The sequence below is a fragment of the Lachnellula hyalina genome (assembly GCF_007821495.1).
Source record: "Lachnellula hyalina strain CBS 185.66 chromosome Unknown contig00036, whole genome shotgun sequence".
NCBI lineage: Eukaryota > Fungi > Ascomycota > Leotiomycetes > Helotiales > Lachnaceae > Lachnellula > Lachnellula hyalina.
In genome coordinates, this window is record NW_022157150.1 from 206958 (window position 1) to 224505 (window position 17548).

Below are 17548 nucleotides of genomic sequence, written 5' to 3' on the forward strand. Positions count from 1 at the left end.
GTCTCCAGTCTCTAATTTATGTACAAAATTCGTGATCCTCCCTCTGTGCTCTACCTCTTGGACGACTCCTCGGCTCTCTGCTTCATCTTCAGCCTCAGCAAACTAGCTTGAGGACAGCATACGGATTTTGCTTCATCTCCATTACGCGCATAGAATGAGTTGCAGCATTCATAGAGAGCGTCGATCTGACCTTGACACTTAGATTCCTGGTATGAATTTTTGCCTAGACATGCTTAAACGCTGTCTGTCAGTATAATACGGATTGAGAGAATGGGTTCATGAACCTTGTATAGCACACTGCAAAGATAAAATTAGCAATAAGAATAGAATAAGGTTCGGAATAATAAACGTACAGCTTTAGCATGACATGGAGGGTCAGTCTCCAAATCGTCCTTCGAAGCCTGAGGTTTGCGTCAGTGAAAAAAGCCCAGGTCAAGGTCAAGGAATGTGCCAGAAATGCTTACCATTTGATACAAATTTGCACCAAGGTTCACTTAATAGTTGGGCAACAGTCAGCAGCGTTTCTTTCCTTCTGTGACCTTTTTTGGGTTTTGTTGCCACAAAGTCCGACCAAATATTCCGCCTCTTGACATAGATCGATCGCGCTAGTCCTAATTCCGCAACCAGAGTGGGTGTAAATTCTCCCCCACTACAGCATCTTTCCAACCTCAAACCTCACCCTCACAACTCTTTAAGTCGTCAAAGCATTGCAAGACAAGTTAAGGCTTATTGCCTCTTAGATCTTGCGCATAGTAAGTTAGCTTTACCCTGTTCTCACTGCTCCTCGGCGAGTCCTACTGACGCCCAAGATAGCCTTCTTCGCAAAGCCTCATCCTAAAACACCAGACTTTGTAACCACAATGTCTGGTTCCCCTGACAATGGAAGCCCTGGTGCCGCCGAGAAGCCTGAAGGCGCTGGACAATCTGAGCATCTAAACATCAAGGTCACCGATAACAACAACGAGGTCTTCTTCAAGATCAAGCGAACAACCGCACTCAAGAAGTTGATGGATGCCTTCTGCGAGAGACAGGGCAAAGCCTCATCATCTGTCCGGTTCCTCTTTGACGGTAGTCGCGTACAACCCACCGATAGCCCAGACACTGTAAGTACTGCCATCTCGTTTCATGTCCCGGAAACACAGCATCCATTCTTTTACACGATCTCTTGAGGCTAACATATTTTACAACACAACAGCTCGACATGCAAGACGGCGACACGCTAGAAGTTCATCAAGAGCAGATCGGAGGCGCGAATTAAGTGATGAATGAACGATGATGAATACGACAATTTGGTGATCACTCGTGGTTTAGAATATGGCAAATGTGGCATTCGAGGGGATTACGTGAGTGTTATTTGCATACGGGGGATATGGATTTGGGTTGTTTTCGGGGATTGAATTGAATGGCAATGGCGTGTAGGGCGTCAACACATCGCATGATTCCCTTTTCCACTGGGAGCTGAGGTTCAGAAGCAGTGTTTTATCCGCAAGGACATGGGCTTAGTTACTGTAGCTCAATCAATCATGCAGTTTCCTCACGGGGTCTCCGTCCAATATTGTTGCTACCTAATCTGTGCTACGTGAGCGATGAGTTACTGACACGGGACATCCCGAATCCTGAATTAGTAGGTAGGTACTCTTGTACAAACTCCAAACCTAACAAGACCTTCAATATTTGTCTACGGCAAGAAGTGGATAGAGTCCCGACCTTGACTTGACTTTGTACCCCAATTTTGTAGCTTCTCAAGTCCGATCGGGATATACGCAGTAAGACGTAATTCAAACGCGTCAGTACGTGCCGTATGTTCCTCAGCCGATCAGGAACAGAAGCGGGCGCGTGGAACCCCCACAATTGACTCCGCATTTTTCGTGGCTCTACTACGGGTCTGCTCTGGTCTGGGCTGTTCATGCATGGAACCAACTGAGAACACTTCAGGCCTCCGAGTGTTTCTCGCATTGCACAGCATCTCTGCTTGTACATGAAACCGAAGACTGATATCACTATACCAAGTAGGTGACCAGGAACTGAAAGCATCTATCAATTACTTAGTCTTTCCCCCTCGAGCCAATTACTGGTAAATACACCATGTACAAGAGCATTTACTGACTCAAGTCCCAACAGTATCGACCTCTTCTTCATACATACCGAAATCAAAATGGCAGAAGCAAAAGGTATATTGCCTCTGCTGAAGCTTCCCATTTCTCAATTCTAACAAACTACAGAACTCAATTCCTCCCTCACCAAACTGAGCCTAGACCCCCAGCCCTCGAAATCCTCCAAGTCCTTCAAGCAAAAGCAGCAAACGCTCGCCGACTCCTGGGAAGACGAAGACGAAGACGAAGCATCAGGCGAAGATACAGACCGTCCGCTCTCTCCCCAACAATCAGCAGACTACCCCAGCGCACCACCCCCCACACCCATCTCCCCAAGCTACAACCGCGAGTCAAACTTCATCAGTCCGTATGGCTACAATGCAAGCGATACAATCCCAGAGAGAAGTGGGAGTGCTAGTTCTAGGCCCGAGAAAACGGATGCGGTCGCGAAACGCATGATTGCTGGGGCGTTGGGCGTCAGGGCACCGAAGAAGACCGAGGAGCAGAGGGCGTATGAGAAGGCTGTCAAGGAGAAGGAGATCAAGCGGCGAGATCAGGAGAAGGAGGCGGCTGTGAGAGCGAAGGAGCAGGCGGAGAAGGCCAAGGCTGCTATTTGGGAGGATTAGCGTGGAGGGGTTGTATGATTGGGAATATGGGGCGGGAAGAGAAAAGTGCATTGCATTAAGGCGTTTAGGGATGGATGTCACACTTATGTTGTGTCTAAAGCATCATATCCGATTTATCGGCCATAGGGAGGGTTTTTGAGTCTGATTTCCCGCTGTCATCCAGCAGACGGACGGATGAAGGTATTCCTTATTCGGAATGAGGATCAAGCTCAATTGAGCTACGACAGTCCTTTCGGCTTCATATTACCAAGAATATGCCTACAGCTATTTCTTGTAAGAGCTGTGGCCATTAATCATAGATTGCATTAATCGCCCTTCAATAGTAATGCATATACGCGCATCTCGTTGATGCGTATTCTCATGACGACTCCTTTCCTCTATTCATTCAAGATGCCTCCAAACCTCTTCAATTGCTTTCAGTGTACTCTCAAAGAAGCAACTATAAACTTCCAAATGCTATGCTAAGTAGATCCAACGTGTCCTCGACGAACTACTATATATTCATACTTCAAGTAATTAAGTAACCGATTCATCAACAACCCATGGAAAACATTCCCAGCACAAGATCAAGTCTGAAAGAAGCTGGATTTAGTATTCTTCTCAACCATGTTATTAAAATCTACCTACCTGCCTATATTCCAATATAAACACCGCGTCTTTCTGAAGAGTAATTGATCGATCTCGTCTTGTCTTGTCTCATCTCCTCGGCACGTCTTTCTGCCCTACCCCACCCCCACTGCACTCACGTAAATCAATGTCAATACCCCACCATCTCCCTCCGAGCACCTCCGAGGCACTTTCTACACAGTACATTCCCCATACATACTCCGTACAAACTGCGAAACGTTACATCTTCTCACTCTCACGCGTGTCATTTTTCTAGATTCCTGCTTTCTACTTGTACATTATCTCTATTCCTGCGTAGATTAAAAAGTGACGGGACTAGAAACGATGCTTGCAATGCGTCGCCAGCTATGGCACATGCGCATCCGGGGTCGTCGGAGACATTTGAAAACGCCATGTTCGAGAGCGTTTAGTGTATTGGGAAGAAGGGGGGCTTATGAGGATACGATAGGGAATTTGAAGATTGGGAGGGATACGAGGGTTGTTTTTCAGGGGTTTACTGGTATGAATGAATGGTTTTTTTTTGGGGGGGGATTTCTGATATATCTTTTGCTTGCTTGACCGCTTCGTTTTATGCGTATATACATACATATCTACATACATATATATCTACATAAAGCTAACGAGTTTGACAGGTCGACAGGTATGTATAATGCCCTCATTTTGTATATGTATATGTGTATGTGTATGAGCTCATACATGTATATATTGAAGTGTTTGGATTTGCGTTTGGGTTTGTGTTTATGTTGATGTTGATATTAATATTGTGTTTATGTGCAAAGGCAACAGCCAACGCCAAAGAATCAATAGCATGGGGCACCAATATCGTCGGCGGCGTCACGCCCGGCAAGAATACAGAACATTTAGGACTCCCGGTCCTTCCATCTGTTCGAGAGGTATCTTCTCCTCCTTTACGTTTCCCATTCGTTCACTTATACATTAATCAATCACATCCATCTACATTTCATATTGATCTGATCAATAAATTACTAACCTCATCTCATTTACGTGTGAACAGGCAATGCAGAAACTAAAACCACACGCAACGGGTATCTACGTAGCAGCACATCAAGCTCCCGCAGCTATCGAAGAAGCGATTGAGGCCGAGGTACCGCTTATTGTTGCTGTAGCGGAACATATTCCCGTTCATGATTTGTTGAGGGTGCGTTTCTTTTCTTTCTTCAAGGAGTATTTGAGGGATGGAAGTAGATGTGCAGGTGGATGTGGAGGTTAATGTGGAATGGCTGTTGATATAAATGTGATGGTAGATACATTCGATGCTACACACACAGTCGAAATCCAGACTCGTGGGTGCGAATTCGCCGGGTATTATATCGGCGGTCGGGAGGTGCAGGATTGGGTTTCAGCCGTTGCCTTGTTTTATGTCGGGGAGGGTGGGTATTGTTGCGAAATCGGGAACGTTGAGTTATGAAGGTGAGTTGAGAAATTCATGAAGTGAACATTACTGACGTCGGGATACTGTAGCTGTGGCGTCTACGACAAGAGCTGGACTTGGTCAGAGTCTGTGTATTGGCATGGGAGGTGATGTTTTGGCTGGGACTAGGTTTATCGATGCGCTGAAGATTTTTGAGCATGATGATGATACCGAGGGTATTGTGTTGATCGGTGAGATTGGGGGGATGCCGAGATGGAGGCTGCTGATTGGATCACGGAGTACAGGAAGCGTTCTTCAAATCCCAAGTAAGCATTCTCTTGATACTGGACTTGGTTTGTTCTGATAAGTGGTATACAGGCCTATAGCAGCAGTCATTGGAGGCGTCAATGCTGCTCCAGGCCGAGTTATGGGCCACGCAGGAGCTTTCATTTTACCCGGAGAACCAGATGCACAGGCCAAGGTCAAGCGGCTTCAAAATGCAGGCGTCACTATTGTCAACCACCCAGCCAAGTTCGGGGAAGCCATGAAGACGTTACTTGGAAGCTCTGGACGAGCCAGCAGTGGAGCCGCTACAACAGGAACATCGCAGCGAAGAGGAATGCATATGATGAGGAGGCGACCAAAAGTTCAATCGCCAGTCTCAAAATTTGCCGCCCAGAAGCGCAATCTGTATATCAGAGAAAATCTCGCTTTTGACTTGCTTCGAGAAAGAGGCGTCAACGCCTCGGAATATTCAGGTAAAGGACGAAAACGCATGCTCGCTGTAGGTATTGACCGCGCAAACATGTCACCATGTATAATCGCTTCACCGGCGACTAACAACCAGGAGCCTCATGTGGAGGCAAAGAAGTTCCCGTTCAACTACATGAAGGGATTTGAGCCCAGCCAAATACCAGTGATTGCTGAGCACTTGCAATTGGGAGGCACTGCAAAGGAATCATTGGCAAAGCTCATCAATAGTCTAGTTAACTTGTACATGCAGAAAGAGGCGTTCCTACTCGAGACATCTTTCGTGGAACGCCTAGGGGATCTGAAAGTAGTGGGCGCTCATTTCGGCTTCGACGATGCTGCATTTCGAAGCACGAAGCGGCAAGGAGATATTCATGCCCTTCGAAGAATCGAAGATGAAGATGCGCAAGAAGTTGAAGCTGAAGAGGATGGCATTGTGTATATCAAGCTTGCAGGAGATGGAAATATCGGGACTTTGGTCAATGGAGCAGGTCTTGCAATGAACACCATTGATGCCCTGGCTGATGCTGGAGGCAAAGCTGCGAATTTCCTGGATACTGGTGGCAAGGCCACGAGTGAGACGGTGAAGAAGAGCTTCCAGGTGATTTTGCAGGATGAGAGGGTGAAGGTTATCTTTGTGAATATTTTTGGGGGTTTGACGTTGGGGGATATGATTGCAAATGGGGTATTGCTTGCGTTCAAGGAGCTCGAGATGAGACTTCCTGTCGTAGTACGTATACGCGGGACAAATGAGGCGGAAGGTCAAAAGATTGTAGGTTTGGGATTCTTACTCGGAAGGATTTGCAACTAAAAGTTTGAGACAGATTGCGGAAAGTGGCCTGCCTCTGCACGCCTTTGACGACTTTGAGGAAGCAGCGGCAAAGGCAATAGAGCTGGCTGGTTGATAGGGGTGAGTGATAAGTAAGGTCTCGGAATATTGGCATGTTTTAGGAGATTATTACTATAAATACGAAGGATGCCAAGAGATAAACCGATCAAGAGGCAATCCGGAAGATCCGCGTCTTTACTCCAGGTGGGTCTCTCCCATGCAGGCCACTAGTATTGTCCCACGGTCTCGGAATTCACAGTCACAGGCTTAGCTTATTTTCGGAGCGACCGAGTGATCACGTGTTTTCTTTTCCCGCAACCATACCGACTTGAGATATCGCATATCACGTGGTACTATACCTTGTAAGTCTCATTGTGCCATCGATTGGCATACAGTAGCGACATCAAAAGCTTCTTTCTACTATATCTTGTTCAGATTGATAACTAGGTACAGTGCAGTACAGTACAGTAACTAACTAACAGACCCGCGCGCATTACTCCGTATTTCTCAAAGCCCAATAGTTCGCGTTAATGGTACGAGCACAAGCCTGAGTGTGGGGGTCTGATGAGGCTATACTAGTAGTGCAGTACGTGCGCCGTACAGTACAGTGTTGATCCCGCCCTCCCCCAGAGCAGCCCAGTGTTCTGTGCAGGATTTAGCTGCCTCCACCAGCCTCCAACCCTACAGTATGGATTCAGGGCTTATACGCTTATACGCTGCAAATCCAGGGTTTATGAGTAATTTGTATTCGCGATTGGGCTGGAACCCCCGAAGCCAGGATCCAATTGTGTAGCTCATCTCTTAGCGGCTCCTTCCACCAGATCTTACGTAGAGGAATAAAGAAGTCGCCTTTGTTAAATATCGAACTACCCCCCCGAGATCCCTTCATTACTTTGCACCTGAAGTGTCATGGTATTGTTTGTACCATCATTATCACCAAACCACCACTTTCTGTGAATTCTCTCCCTTCATCTGCCCGTGTACAAGCGTTACATACTCGGCGCGCGCATCTTCTCCCTCACCAACGCCTCAACGTCATCAACCACATGCAGCCCGCTCAACTACCTTTCCACCCTATTCATTATTCCCCCATCATCCACTTTCCATCCCGGAAATGGCGTTAAATCAGAAGCATGCGCCTACAGGCTTCGAATCAAACAAAGATCCCATATACGACTCTGAAAAGAACTCGAAATATGGCAGTGGCGACATGGAGAGCCGGGGAAGGCACTCGTCCAGCTTTGGGCAACGTGGTGGAAGAATCGGTCCTGTACTGAAGCATCTGAGAGGGACAACAGAGCTTGCAGGATCTGATTCTGATGCCAATATTTTGGCCGGGCAAATCGAGGCCGAGTCCGAAAATGCAATCCAGTATAGAACATGCAGTTGGCAAAAGGTGTGTAAATGGGTCCCTGCAATAAAGTGATGCTATCCAAGGCTTATGTCCTGCCCTGCTTGGAACATTTTACTCCAACCAAGACGAAAAGCTTCATGCGCTCTTACTACTACGCTAACACAATGCTCCCAGACTGCCGCGCTACTCTTCTCCGAGTACATCTGTCTGGCCATCATGTCATTCCCTTATAGTTACTCGGTTTTAGGCTTGGTCCCAGGCCTAATTCTGACTGTGGTTATTGCTGCATTCGTCTTATACACTTCTCTGGTTGTCTGGTAAGACCTCCCCCGTTCAAGTCTCTGCTCCGGACTTACATTTAAAAGGGAGTTTTGTTTGAGACACCCTGAGGTTCGAGATGTCTGTGATATTGGCCAAATGCTTTTCTGGGGTAAAACCTGGGCATGGTATGCTACTGCGGTCATGTTCATCTTGAACAACACCTTTATCCAGGGTTTGCATGTACTTGTCTTTGCCAAGTATCTCAACACCATCACCAACCACAGCCAATGTACCATTGTCTTCGCTGTCGTTGCAGCCATCATCTGCTGGTTGTCTTCCCTTCCTAGGACATTCTCGGCCTTGGCAAACCTTGCCACTGCTTCTGCATTCTTCACCTTTATCTCTGTCCTCCTGGCAGCGATCTTTGCAGGTATCGAGGCACACCCTGCTGGCTACAATCCCGATCCTAGTTTCATTGACCCAGTAACGGGAATCCACGGCGGGGAGCCAACTGTTACTGCACTTCCAGTTGCAGGAACCACCTTTGTTGCGGGCATGAGTGCATTCCTAAACATCAGCTACACCTTCATTGGTCAAATCACGATTCCAAGTTTCATTGCTGAGATGCGGGAGCCCAAGGATTTCCCTAAGGCATTGTGGGCTGTGACTATTGCAGAGGTCCTCGTATTTGGTATCATTGGTTCTGTTGTCTACGCCTACACTGGAAACCAGTACAACACGGCCCCGGCATTTGGATCTCTAGGAAACGAAACTTTCAAGAAAGTGTCCTTCTCATTCATGATCCCAACTCTCATCTTCCTCGGTGTTCTTTACGCATCTGTCTCTGCCAGATTCATCTTCTTCAGAATATTTGAGGGAACCAAGCATAAGTCTTCCCATACTGTTGTTGGATGGGCTGCATGGGCTGGTATCTTGGCTGCTACTTGGGTGTAAGTCATTAACTATCAGTGAATATTGCCAAAGCTAATCTTCTTCTAGTGGAGCTTTCCTCATCGCAGAAGTCATTCCTTTCTTCTCTGACTTGCTGTCAGTGATGTCCTCGCTCTTTGATTCCTTCTTCGGATTCATCTTCTGGGGTCTTGCATATGTTCGTATGCGAAGAGTGGACGGTGGTGTTACTTGGCTCTCGGACATGTCCATCTATGGATATTCGATGCTAGCGTTGAACCTCTTCATTATTGCGATTGGAGTGTTCTTCTTGAGCGCTGGTACTTATGCTAGTGTGCAGAGTATCATCAATAGTTACGCTGCGGGTACTGTTGGGGGTGTATTTACTTGTGCTAGCAACGGTCTATAGATATGAGTTTGAGTATTGTTATGACACGTGTTGAATGAATACGAGGCAACAGACTTTTTGGGTTTATTTCAGCATATGATTGGGCTCGGCGAGATATGGGTGGGTTGATGGGTAGATTTAGGCGTTGAAAAGTATACCATCAAGACTTACACTTGCCTTGACTCATACGCCCTTCCCTCCCTACCTTACTCCACGGAAGCGGAGCAGCAATGCTGAACACTTAAGCAAGCAGACAATCTGATTTCAGGTTTGAGTTCATTACTTTACAATTCATTTCCTTCATTCCTTTCATCTTATTTCCTTACTCTCCACACCCTCAATTCTTCAACTCTTTTCCCATACACAACCCACCCCACCCCCTCCCCTCCCCTCCACTCACCCATCATAAGGCGCCATCAACGCATTCCCCTCAACCCCCGTCGGGAAATCCAACTCCCCCAAATGCGTCGTATGCGCCCAGGGCTTCAAGCCATTCTCCCTACGGATCGTCGCCGCGAAACACGCACTCCACCCGCGTCTCGGATAGGCCTTGACGACGTCCTCGATGGTAGCCGTGGCCACGAGGTGCGGGTTCGCGCCCATGTTGTCGAGGATGGTGGATAGTTGCAGGAGCGCCGTCATGCGCGTTAGGGTGCCTGTTGTGCCGAGATCCTGGTGGCGGATGATGGCTTCCGCGACGCTTTCGGCTTGTGCGATGGGTGAGGAGAGGCCTTTTAGGAGGGATAGGGAAATTAGACCCCCGTGGAACTCGAAGGATAGGAGCGTGGAGACTAGGTTGGTGGAGGTGGTGCCGATGTCGTGGAGCATGCAGGATAGGAAGTAGGTTTCGGTGAAGGAGGGCGTGGACCAGGTTGGAAATGCGTGTTGGAGGATTGCAAGGCCTGTTGGTTTGTCAGATTAACTCAACTTATAATGCATGATTCATTCAGCTTTCTTCGGTTCCGGGTTTTTGGTTCTATTCTTTTCGTTTCTTTCTTTTGGTGGTAGTGTTGTGGTGGTCGTCGTCGTCGTGTGTGGAGATGAATGAAAGGAGGGACAAAAAGAAGAAAAGTGAATACCGTAATAGTAAACACGCATGCTGTGATTAAAAGTCTCGACAGCTAATTCTTTCTGCGCGTACTCTTGCACCTTGCTCGCTAGCGGCGAAGAGGGGATGGGGATTGAGGAGATGGTGATTGGCACCGCGAGGGAGTCGGCGGAGGCGGTGGAGAGAGAGAGGAGCGCGGTGACGGAGCGGGGGACGGCTGTGAAGCCGTAGGCTGCTATGGAGGGATTGGGTGACATTTTGAGAGTGTTGTTTATTGTTCTTGGGAGATAGATAGAGAGGTGGTGGGGTTTGGGAAGTGATATAGATAGATGTAGATACTAGAAGGATTGGAATTGTATAAACGACAGACAGACAGACAAAACGTCTTGGAGAAATGAAAGCTTATATATACCACGAGATGGTAAGATTACTTACCTCTAGCTATAATCATTACCTAGGTGCAACGCCTGCTGATTAGAAATCAAATCGCATGTTCACCGAGCTGATACTTCAACGTTGAGTTCAAAGAAAATGTTTCTCCACGGGAGACTTGCGGGGTCGTTCTTCGTCATTCTCGACCCCTGCATGTCATTGGACTCTGGAGATACTGTCCAACCATTTATGGGTAATAAGGTGTCGGCTCTGTTGTTCCTTTTAGAAAAACTTTCTCCATGTAAGCAGGTGTATGTAAGCAGGTGTATACATTGGGTAAAGGCTTCGAAGTCAAACACGGTGATTGGTGGATGACAAAGATTAGTGCCCAAATAAGCCATCTAGAACGCCCCGAAAAATATTCATCAAAGTTTCACCGAGTCTAAGTAAACCCCTTTAGAGTATTGACATTCTATTATGGTGCTTGATTTTCCCCATGTCCGAAATACTTGTACACAACGCCCGTCCCCCGAAAATCCCAGACACCCCAACATGCTAGACAAAACAGAGGAATCAAATGAAGGCGTGGTCTCGTGTAATTAGAACCTCTTTGACAAAGAGGTAGTAAAACTGACAAAGGAAAAGTTGTCAAGAGCGCGATGTCCAATGCTAGGCATTGTTAAATTTGCCCCAATCAAGCCTTCAGCTTCATCTCCAAACACCCAATACACAAAACATGCATTTCACCTCCAACATCTCGGGGGTAGAACGATCCGTCAGAAAATCCGGTATGGCATTCATGACAACGGAAACATTTATCATGCCATTCGCCACCCATAGCTTGAATGTATTGTCCGATGACAGGTTGTTTGCACTTCTTGCACTTGGGAGCTTGCCTCTCAGTGCGTTTCGTCTGGCAATTCAAGCACCAAGCATAGCCATCCTTCTCAATGTGAGTCTGACCCTTCTCAAAAGGGTCACCACATTCGGCGCAAAAGAAATGGCCGTAGTGCCAGTGCTCGCCTAGTGCAACAGTACACTCTCCGATGATGGGAGTTTTGCAGTGCTTGCATTTGGGAGCAAAATTCTCATGCCAGTCAAGATGACAGTAGAAGCGCATTCGCTCATCTCCATCCTCAGCAAAAGTCTGGCCCTCGATTTCTGGGAGGTTTTCACCCTGAGCTCTGCGCTTTATTCTGTCAATGCGTTCACCGCGATGAGCATCTGGTTCGCATCGAATTTCCAGTGACTCTAGTCCTGTCCCACAAGTGAAACAGATAAAGCACTGAGGATGGAAATGTTGCGAGTTTCCCCGCAGGTTTAGAACTCGTCCTTCGATAGGTAGTTGACACTGATGACAGGTCGCAGTTGCTCTATTTCCAGCTGCAGCAGGCGACCAATGGCCTCTAGGAGTTGGCACTGCTCCATAATTCCGAGGTTTGGGTCTACTCGAAGCAGTTTTCGGGTCCGGAAGAGGTCTCTGACCATTTGATTTTGGTGTAGTTGATGTAGATGTTGAAACGTTGATAGTTGGAACTTCAGGCGCCGAGACAGAAATCTCAGGAGCGTCGGGAAAGTTTATTGTAGGGACAGACGGCGTAGAATCTGGTAGGTTGATAGTAGGGACAGACGGCATAGAATCTGGTAGGTTGATAGTAGGGACAGACGGCGTAGAAACTGGTAGGTTGATAGTAGGAACAACAGGCCTAAAATTTTGGAGGTTGATGATCGGAACGGATGGTTGAGAACCTGGAAGATTTATAGTAGGGACTGATCTGGCTGGTGGAGCCTTCACTTGGAGGATCGATGGAACAGGGTTAGGTGAAGGGCTAGGGGATGAGACATCTTTCGAATCTGAACGAGTAGGTAGGCTCTGCCTTTGACTACCGAAGGTACCGCGATCTCGGTCGAACGGTGTTCTTCTTCGCACTTCTGGCTTGTCATCAGCCTCTTTCGGCTTCCAATTCTTATCAAAGCTTACGATCGGACGGCCAGGCTTGTCACTGACAATCGTGGGCGTCGGTAGTTTAGGACTTCGATCTTTCAACCGCATGCTGGTTGCTTGACGAATGTCATCGCTTCTTATTTCAAGCCCATCTTTAGTTGGTGTTCCTGAGGCTGGCTCCTCATCTTGAGCGGGTTTTGGCTCAGGAGCTTTGATTTCAGGAATAGGATTAGCCGTATAGAGCGGGTTTCTGGATTGAGTTGGCGGATTTCGATATATCTCGGTCCTAGACAGCTTCTTGGTTTGTTCTGGGGGGGTGCTGCTTGAGCGAAGTCCAAGATCCTGGACAAACTGCACGCGATTGAGGGGGTTACGAGGTTTGATGTGTAAAGGAGCTGGGGTAACTTCATCTTTCTGGGCTCGTCCTCGAGTGATATCTTCAGGCTCCTCCCAAATTTGCTCACCAGAAAAGCTACCGACCACCTCACCACTTATATTTCTCTTGGTGCTGATTCGTCTTCGTGAGCTACCGTGTGGTTTGCTGCCATTTGAAACGCTGCCATAAGACTTCTGATTTGGATTCGGGACTGTATTGGCCCGAGGTTGGTCCAATGAATGTCTGACTCTGATCTCCGTATTGGTGTAGCCTCCGGACCCAGACTCAGTAGAAGACCGGCTTGAGACGCGACTTATAGGTATGCCCCCGCTGCTACTTGAACCGCCAGATACCGAGCGAGGAGTAATATCCCTGGCTAACCCCGTAACCATACCCATGCCTCCATAGCGACCAACGGATTGTGTTCGGGCATGTTGGTAGCTATTTTTTCTGAGATGATCATTGTATCGATATGGGGCTTCTGGATGAATAGCAGCTTGTGGATTTTGATGTTGATAAACCAGTTCTGATGCTTCGTTCTGTGCAGCGTTATGAATTCTTGCTTCTTCCTCTTCCTCCTTGCTCAGAGGCATATCCTCCATAGCCTCTCGAAGTGATACAGCCTCTTCCTTCTCCATCCATCTTTGTCCTCGTTCAATGTATGTAGCAGTCGGAACCACTTCTGAGGGCTTGAGGGGTCTGGATACGTCTGGTTGTTGAACGAGTTGTCGGCCAGTTCTTGAAGTCATGGAGGAGTAATTTGAAAATGCTGATTGTGCTCGTCTGTGGGACATGGAACTCGCAGATCGGGGAGCATATTCTGTAGAAGATCTCTCTGGAGAATCGGGTCTCTGTGTTTTCGTGGGTGCTACTTTCTCCGAGTCACGACGGGTACTGGCTGGTTGTGGTCTTGCGCCGCTTGGTCGTGCAACGCGGGTATTTCTTAAGTTGGCGAGATAATCAGCTGGCAAGTGTTAGCATAAGTAATCTAAAGCTTTGAAAGTGCCTCAAAGTTCTGCGACGCCGGGCAGATCGTGAAGGCTTCGCATACCAAATTGATCATTCGACATGTAAACAGGCCCGGGTGGAGTCACTTTGCGAATTCGGTCTTTGGCCTCTTTGGACCTGCCTCGAAGCATGGTGAATTCAGTTCAAGAGGCAGATTGTTGTTATTGGAGCGATATGTTGAAGTGTGGTTTTGTGAAGCGTGAGTGTGGGCAGAATAAGTTTGTTGATAGTGCTTTGTGATATAGTGTTTGGGAAAAGCAATCTGCAAGGCTTTACATTCATGCGATAGTAACAAATTGAATCGCAGCGAAGGTGTTGAGAGGGTGGAACTGGAAGAGAGAGTGTTTATAGACAATTTAATTCAAGGCATAAACACCAAAACATTGGGAGACATGTGGAACGGCAATGGTGATGAGTCGCGAATAAAAATACGGGGCGATATTGACATGGCACCATGGCAACGAGTGGTGGCTTGTGGCTTGACTAAAAACAGCACTCAACAGGGTAGCTCATCATGTGCCACTTGGCTTGGAACATCAAAAACTGGTGCCGCTTTGTCTGCGAACCGACTACTGTAAGTGCAGAAGTTGTTGCGATAACGACAACTCATCTCGCACGTTTCAAGACCCCGTTTGCTTTGTTTCTGCTGTTGGAGGCGGAAAGCAAGAAACGTATCTAAGGAGGGGGGGGGACTGTATAAAATGCAAGCAAGGCAGAAAGAAACATGACTTCCTTACCTTACTTCGGAAGGCACTGCATCCACCTTCAAATCCCTATCTTTTGTGAACGCCACCAGTCTTCTTCTTCCTCCTCTTCTTTCTCATTTTGCTCCATCTCTCTCTCTCTCTCTCCCTCTTCCTTTTTCTTTCTTCCTCTCGTCCATCTCCGGACAGTCAAGGATAACACTCATGAAAGCAAGATGATGCGTCCCGTCCAAGAGGCAGCTTATTCCCGAAGCGATATTTCCAATTTCGCGGGGTATCGTATCGTAGCGTCACTCTAAAGCGAACGAAACGCTTGTAGATGACTCAACATGGGATCCATGGCTGCTCATTCTGATTCACGTCTTCACTTGTCTCTGTTTATCAATAGTTCTCCTCGAGACGGTTCCACCCACTACTGAAATTGACTGCAGGCGTTCCCCCACTTTGAATCTTCTTTTCCGTCATGACCCAAAACCGAATGGAATATTCTGGGTTTGAACTTGGTCCTGATTCTGAAATAGAAGGAAACTTTCCACCTGCGTCGGAGAAGACTATAAGAAACGACACTCCTGGAGAAATCCAGCAAGAGGAGGCAAAAGTACCAGATGTACCACCAGATGGAGGCTATGGATGGGTCTGCGTTGCATGTACATTTCTTTTAAATGCCCATACGTGGGGACTCAACAGTGTAAATACATGATCGATCATTTTGCTGATGAGATTTTGCTAACCACCGACAGTCCTACGCTGTCTTTCTTGCCCATTATTTACAAACAGATACATTTCCCGGCGCAACAGCCCTCGCGTACGCCTTCGTGGGGGGACTCTCTGTTTCATTAGCCCTGTTGATATCCCCCGTGGCAACAATATGCGTACGAAAGTACGGGACACAAGTAGCTCTATTTATTGGTATAGTATTTCAATCTGCAGGGCTCCTTGGGGCATCATGGGCCTCTGAAATCTGGCACCTATTTCTATCACAAGGCCTAGCTTTTGGATTGGGAATGGGCTTCTTGTTCGTTTCCAGTGTGGGAGTTGTTCCGCAATGGTTCTCCAAGAAAAGATCCTTTGCAAACAGCATAGCTAGTTCGGGAAGTGGGATTGGGGGCATGATGTATTCCCTGGCTACAAACGCCATGATTCAGTCTGTTGGCCTGGCCTGGGCTTTTCGAATTCTTGCAATTATTTCGTGCTTAGTTAATGTGGTTTGTACTCTACTCATCCGAGACGTAAGTCATTCCCAAACTATCAATTTCCTCCTGTTACTATACACGCCAGAGCACAATGTTCCACGACGTATCTCGGTACCAAATTAGATTCACGCAACATGAAACAAGATTTCAGATCTACATGCTGACATTACCTAGCGTAATAAAGCTGTTGGTTCCATCCAGCTCGCCTTCGATTGGCGACTCTTCAAGCGAATGGAATTCCTCTTGATGCTAGGCTGGGGCTTCTTCAGCATGCTTGGATATATCGTGCTCCTCTTCTCGCTCCCGAATTATGCCAGGAGCATAGGTCTATCAGCACAGCAAGGCTCGGTCATTGGAGCGTTGTTGAACCTTGGACAAGGTATATCTCCGCGGTTCGTGAGACGATACACGAATTATTATGCTAACCCGATATCTAGGCATTGGCAGACCCTTTGTTGGGTACTTTAGTGATGCAGCTGGTCGTATCAATATGGCTGGATTTTGTACTTTCCTCGCAGGTCTATTTTGTCTCGTTATCGTAAGTATCACCTTACAAAACCCCATTACCACCTATGGAGTTGCCATGGAAGCAATAACGCTTGCCCGCCGACAACCTCTGGCAACCCCTGGTTCCAATTTATATATATATATATACAGTACAGACTAACTCGATCTAGTGGACATCCGCAAAAAGCTACGGTGTTCTAATCTTCTTCGCCATTCTAACCGGCACCGTCTCCGGAACGTAAGTCTCACCCGTTCCCCAAAATACAGCATCACAAACTCACACATCCACAGCTTCTGGGCAACCATCGCCCCCGTCGGTGCCGAAGTAGTCGGACTACAAGTCCTCCCCTCGGCCCTCTCAATCGTATGGCTGGTCCTCGTGCTCCCCTGCACATTCGCCGAACCAATCGGCCTGAAATTGCGTGCCACGTCAGGAAATATCTATCTGCACGCCCAGCTGTTTACGGGCTTTATGTATATCGGTGCTGCGGTCTGTGCGTGGTTTTTGAGGGCGTGGAAAGTTAGCGAGTTGGAGAGGGTGAAGGGGGGGAAGGAGGAGCGGGAGAGGGAGATCAGAGATGATGACCAGGTGCCGAGGGATGCGCTGCAGAGGAATGAGAGTCGGATCAGTACGTTGAACGCGGCGAAGGGGCTGTGGAGTTGGCAGCGTGTCTAGTGAGAGGTTTTGGCTAATGTGGTTATTCGAATGCCCGTAAATACTTGTACATATAAAAGTATATGATCATGAATCAAGAATGTATTATTATAATCTTTACAGGCAAACTACAAATAAGAAATATTCCAATTTCCATTATTGAGAAAAGAATTGTATCGTACTAAGGGTAAAGAGCGAAAAACTACCACTGGTATAGAATGATCATTGCATTTTTTTCACTTCATTTGATTCATCCCAGAGTTTGGGTTAAACCTTATCCCACGCTTTTTCTCATTAACCTCATGACATAAACACGTAAGATGCCATAAATGAGACCAACTCCCTAGATACCCAAAATAACGCCATACAATGCAACGCAACATCCTCATCCTCTGAAAAGTATCCCCTTTCCCCCTCCAGCACCTCAACCCCCCAATCTCCTCAAACAATCTGCCCTGCAATCCCCAGCCCCATCCCCGCAACCACGCCCGCAGCAGCCATACCCCCGACCGTCTGCCTCGCCCTCCCCGC

At 47.5% G+C, this 17548-nt stretch overlaps 8 protein-coding genes across 8 annotated transcripts; 5 read left to right on the forward strand and 3 right to left on the reverse strand.

Annotated features, from left to right (window-relative positions):
- Nucleotides 1-50: 50 nt before the first annotated feature.
- Nucleotides 51-401, reverse strand: CMC4 (Cx9C motif-containing protein, mitochondrial; the record flags this gene model as incomplete). The annotated part of the gene is made up of 2 exons (XM_031147761.1): nt 51-206; nt 354-401. Coding segments are annotated over 2 exons (204 nt in total), but the record flags the coding sequence as incomplete, so codon positions are not given.
- A 459-nt stretch (nt 402-860) lies between these two features.
- Nucleotides 861-1258, forward strand: SMT3 (Ubiquitin-like protein; the record flags this gene model as incomplete). Its single annotated transcript, XM_031147762.1, has 2 exons — nt 861-1103; nt 1196-1258. The coding sequence occupies 2 exons, from the start codon at nt 861-863 to the stop codon at nt 1256-1258; spliced, it is 306 nt and encodes a 101-aa protein (XP_031006928.1).
- Nucleotides 1259-2155: 897 nt separating this feature from the next.
- LHYA1_G002789 (uncharacterized protein) lies at nt 2156-2719 on the forward strand (the record flags this gene model as incomplete). The annotated part of the gene is made up of 2 exons (XM_031147763.1): nt 2156-2171; nt 2223-2719. 2 exons carry the CDS (start codon nt 2156-2158, stop codon nt 2717-2719), a joined length of 513 nt encoding a protein of 170 aa, XP_031006927.1.
- A 951-nt stretch (nt 2720-3670) lies between these two features.
- Nucleotides 3671-4577, forward strand: sucl-1 (Succinate--CoA ligase [ADP/GDP-forming] subunit alpha, mitochondrial; the record flags this gene model as incomplete). Its single annotated transcript, XM_031147764.1, has 4 exons — nt 3671-3845; nt 3979-3986; nt 4126-4239; nt 4362-4577. The coding sequence occupies 4 exons, from the start codon at nt 3671-3673 to the stop codon at nt 4575-4577; spliced, it is 513 nt and encodes a 170-aa protein (XP_031006956.1).
- A 2834-nt stretch (nt 4578-7411) lies between these two features.
- Nucleotides 7412-9230, forward strand: mtr_5 (N amino acid transport system protein; the record flags this gene model as incomplete). Its single annotated transcript, XM_031147765.1, has 4 exons — nt 7412-7693; nt 7826-7968; nt 8017-8862; nt 8912-9230. 4 exons carry the CDS (start codon nt 7412-7414, stop codon nt 9228-9230), a joined length of 1590 nt encoding a protein of 529 aa, XP_031006957.1.
- A 375-nt stretch (nt 9231-9605) lies between these two features.
- CAH (Cyanamide hydratase) lies at nt 9606-10514 on the reverse strand (the record flags this gene model as incomplete). Its single annotated transcript, XM_031147766.1, has 2 exons — nt 9606-10111; nt 10289-10514. The coding sequence occupies 2 exons, from the start codon at nt 10512-10514 to the stop codon at nt 9606-9608; spliced, it is 732 nt and encodes a 243-aa protein (XP_031006954.1).
- Nucleotides 10515-11323: 809 nt separating this feature from the next.
- Nucleotides 11324-14089, reverse strand: SPBC4F6.12 (LIM domain-containing protein; the record flags this gene model as incomplete). The annotated part of the gene is made up of 2 exons (XM_031147767.1): nt 11324-13914; nt 14002-14089. The coding sequence occupies 2 exons, from the start codon at nt 14087-14089 to the stop codon at nt 11324-11326; spliced, it is 2679 nt and encodes an 892-aa protein (XP_031006955.1).
- Nucleotides 14090-15125: 1036 nt separating this feature from the next.
- On the forward strand, nt 15126-16990 carry MCH2_0 (putative transporter; the record flags this gene model as incomplete). The annotated part of the gene is made up of 6 exons (XM_031147768.1): nt 15126-15350; nt 15403-15891; nt 16030-16234; nt 16293-16393; nt 16533-16600; nt 16654-16990. Coding segments are annotated over 6 exons (1425 nt in total), but the record flags the coding sequence as incomplete, so codon positions are not given.
- Between the last annotated feature and the right edge of the window lie 558 nt (nt 16991-17548).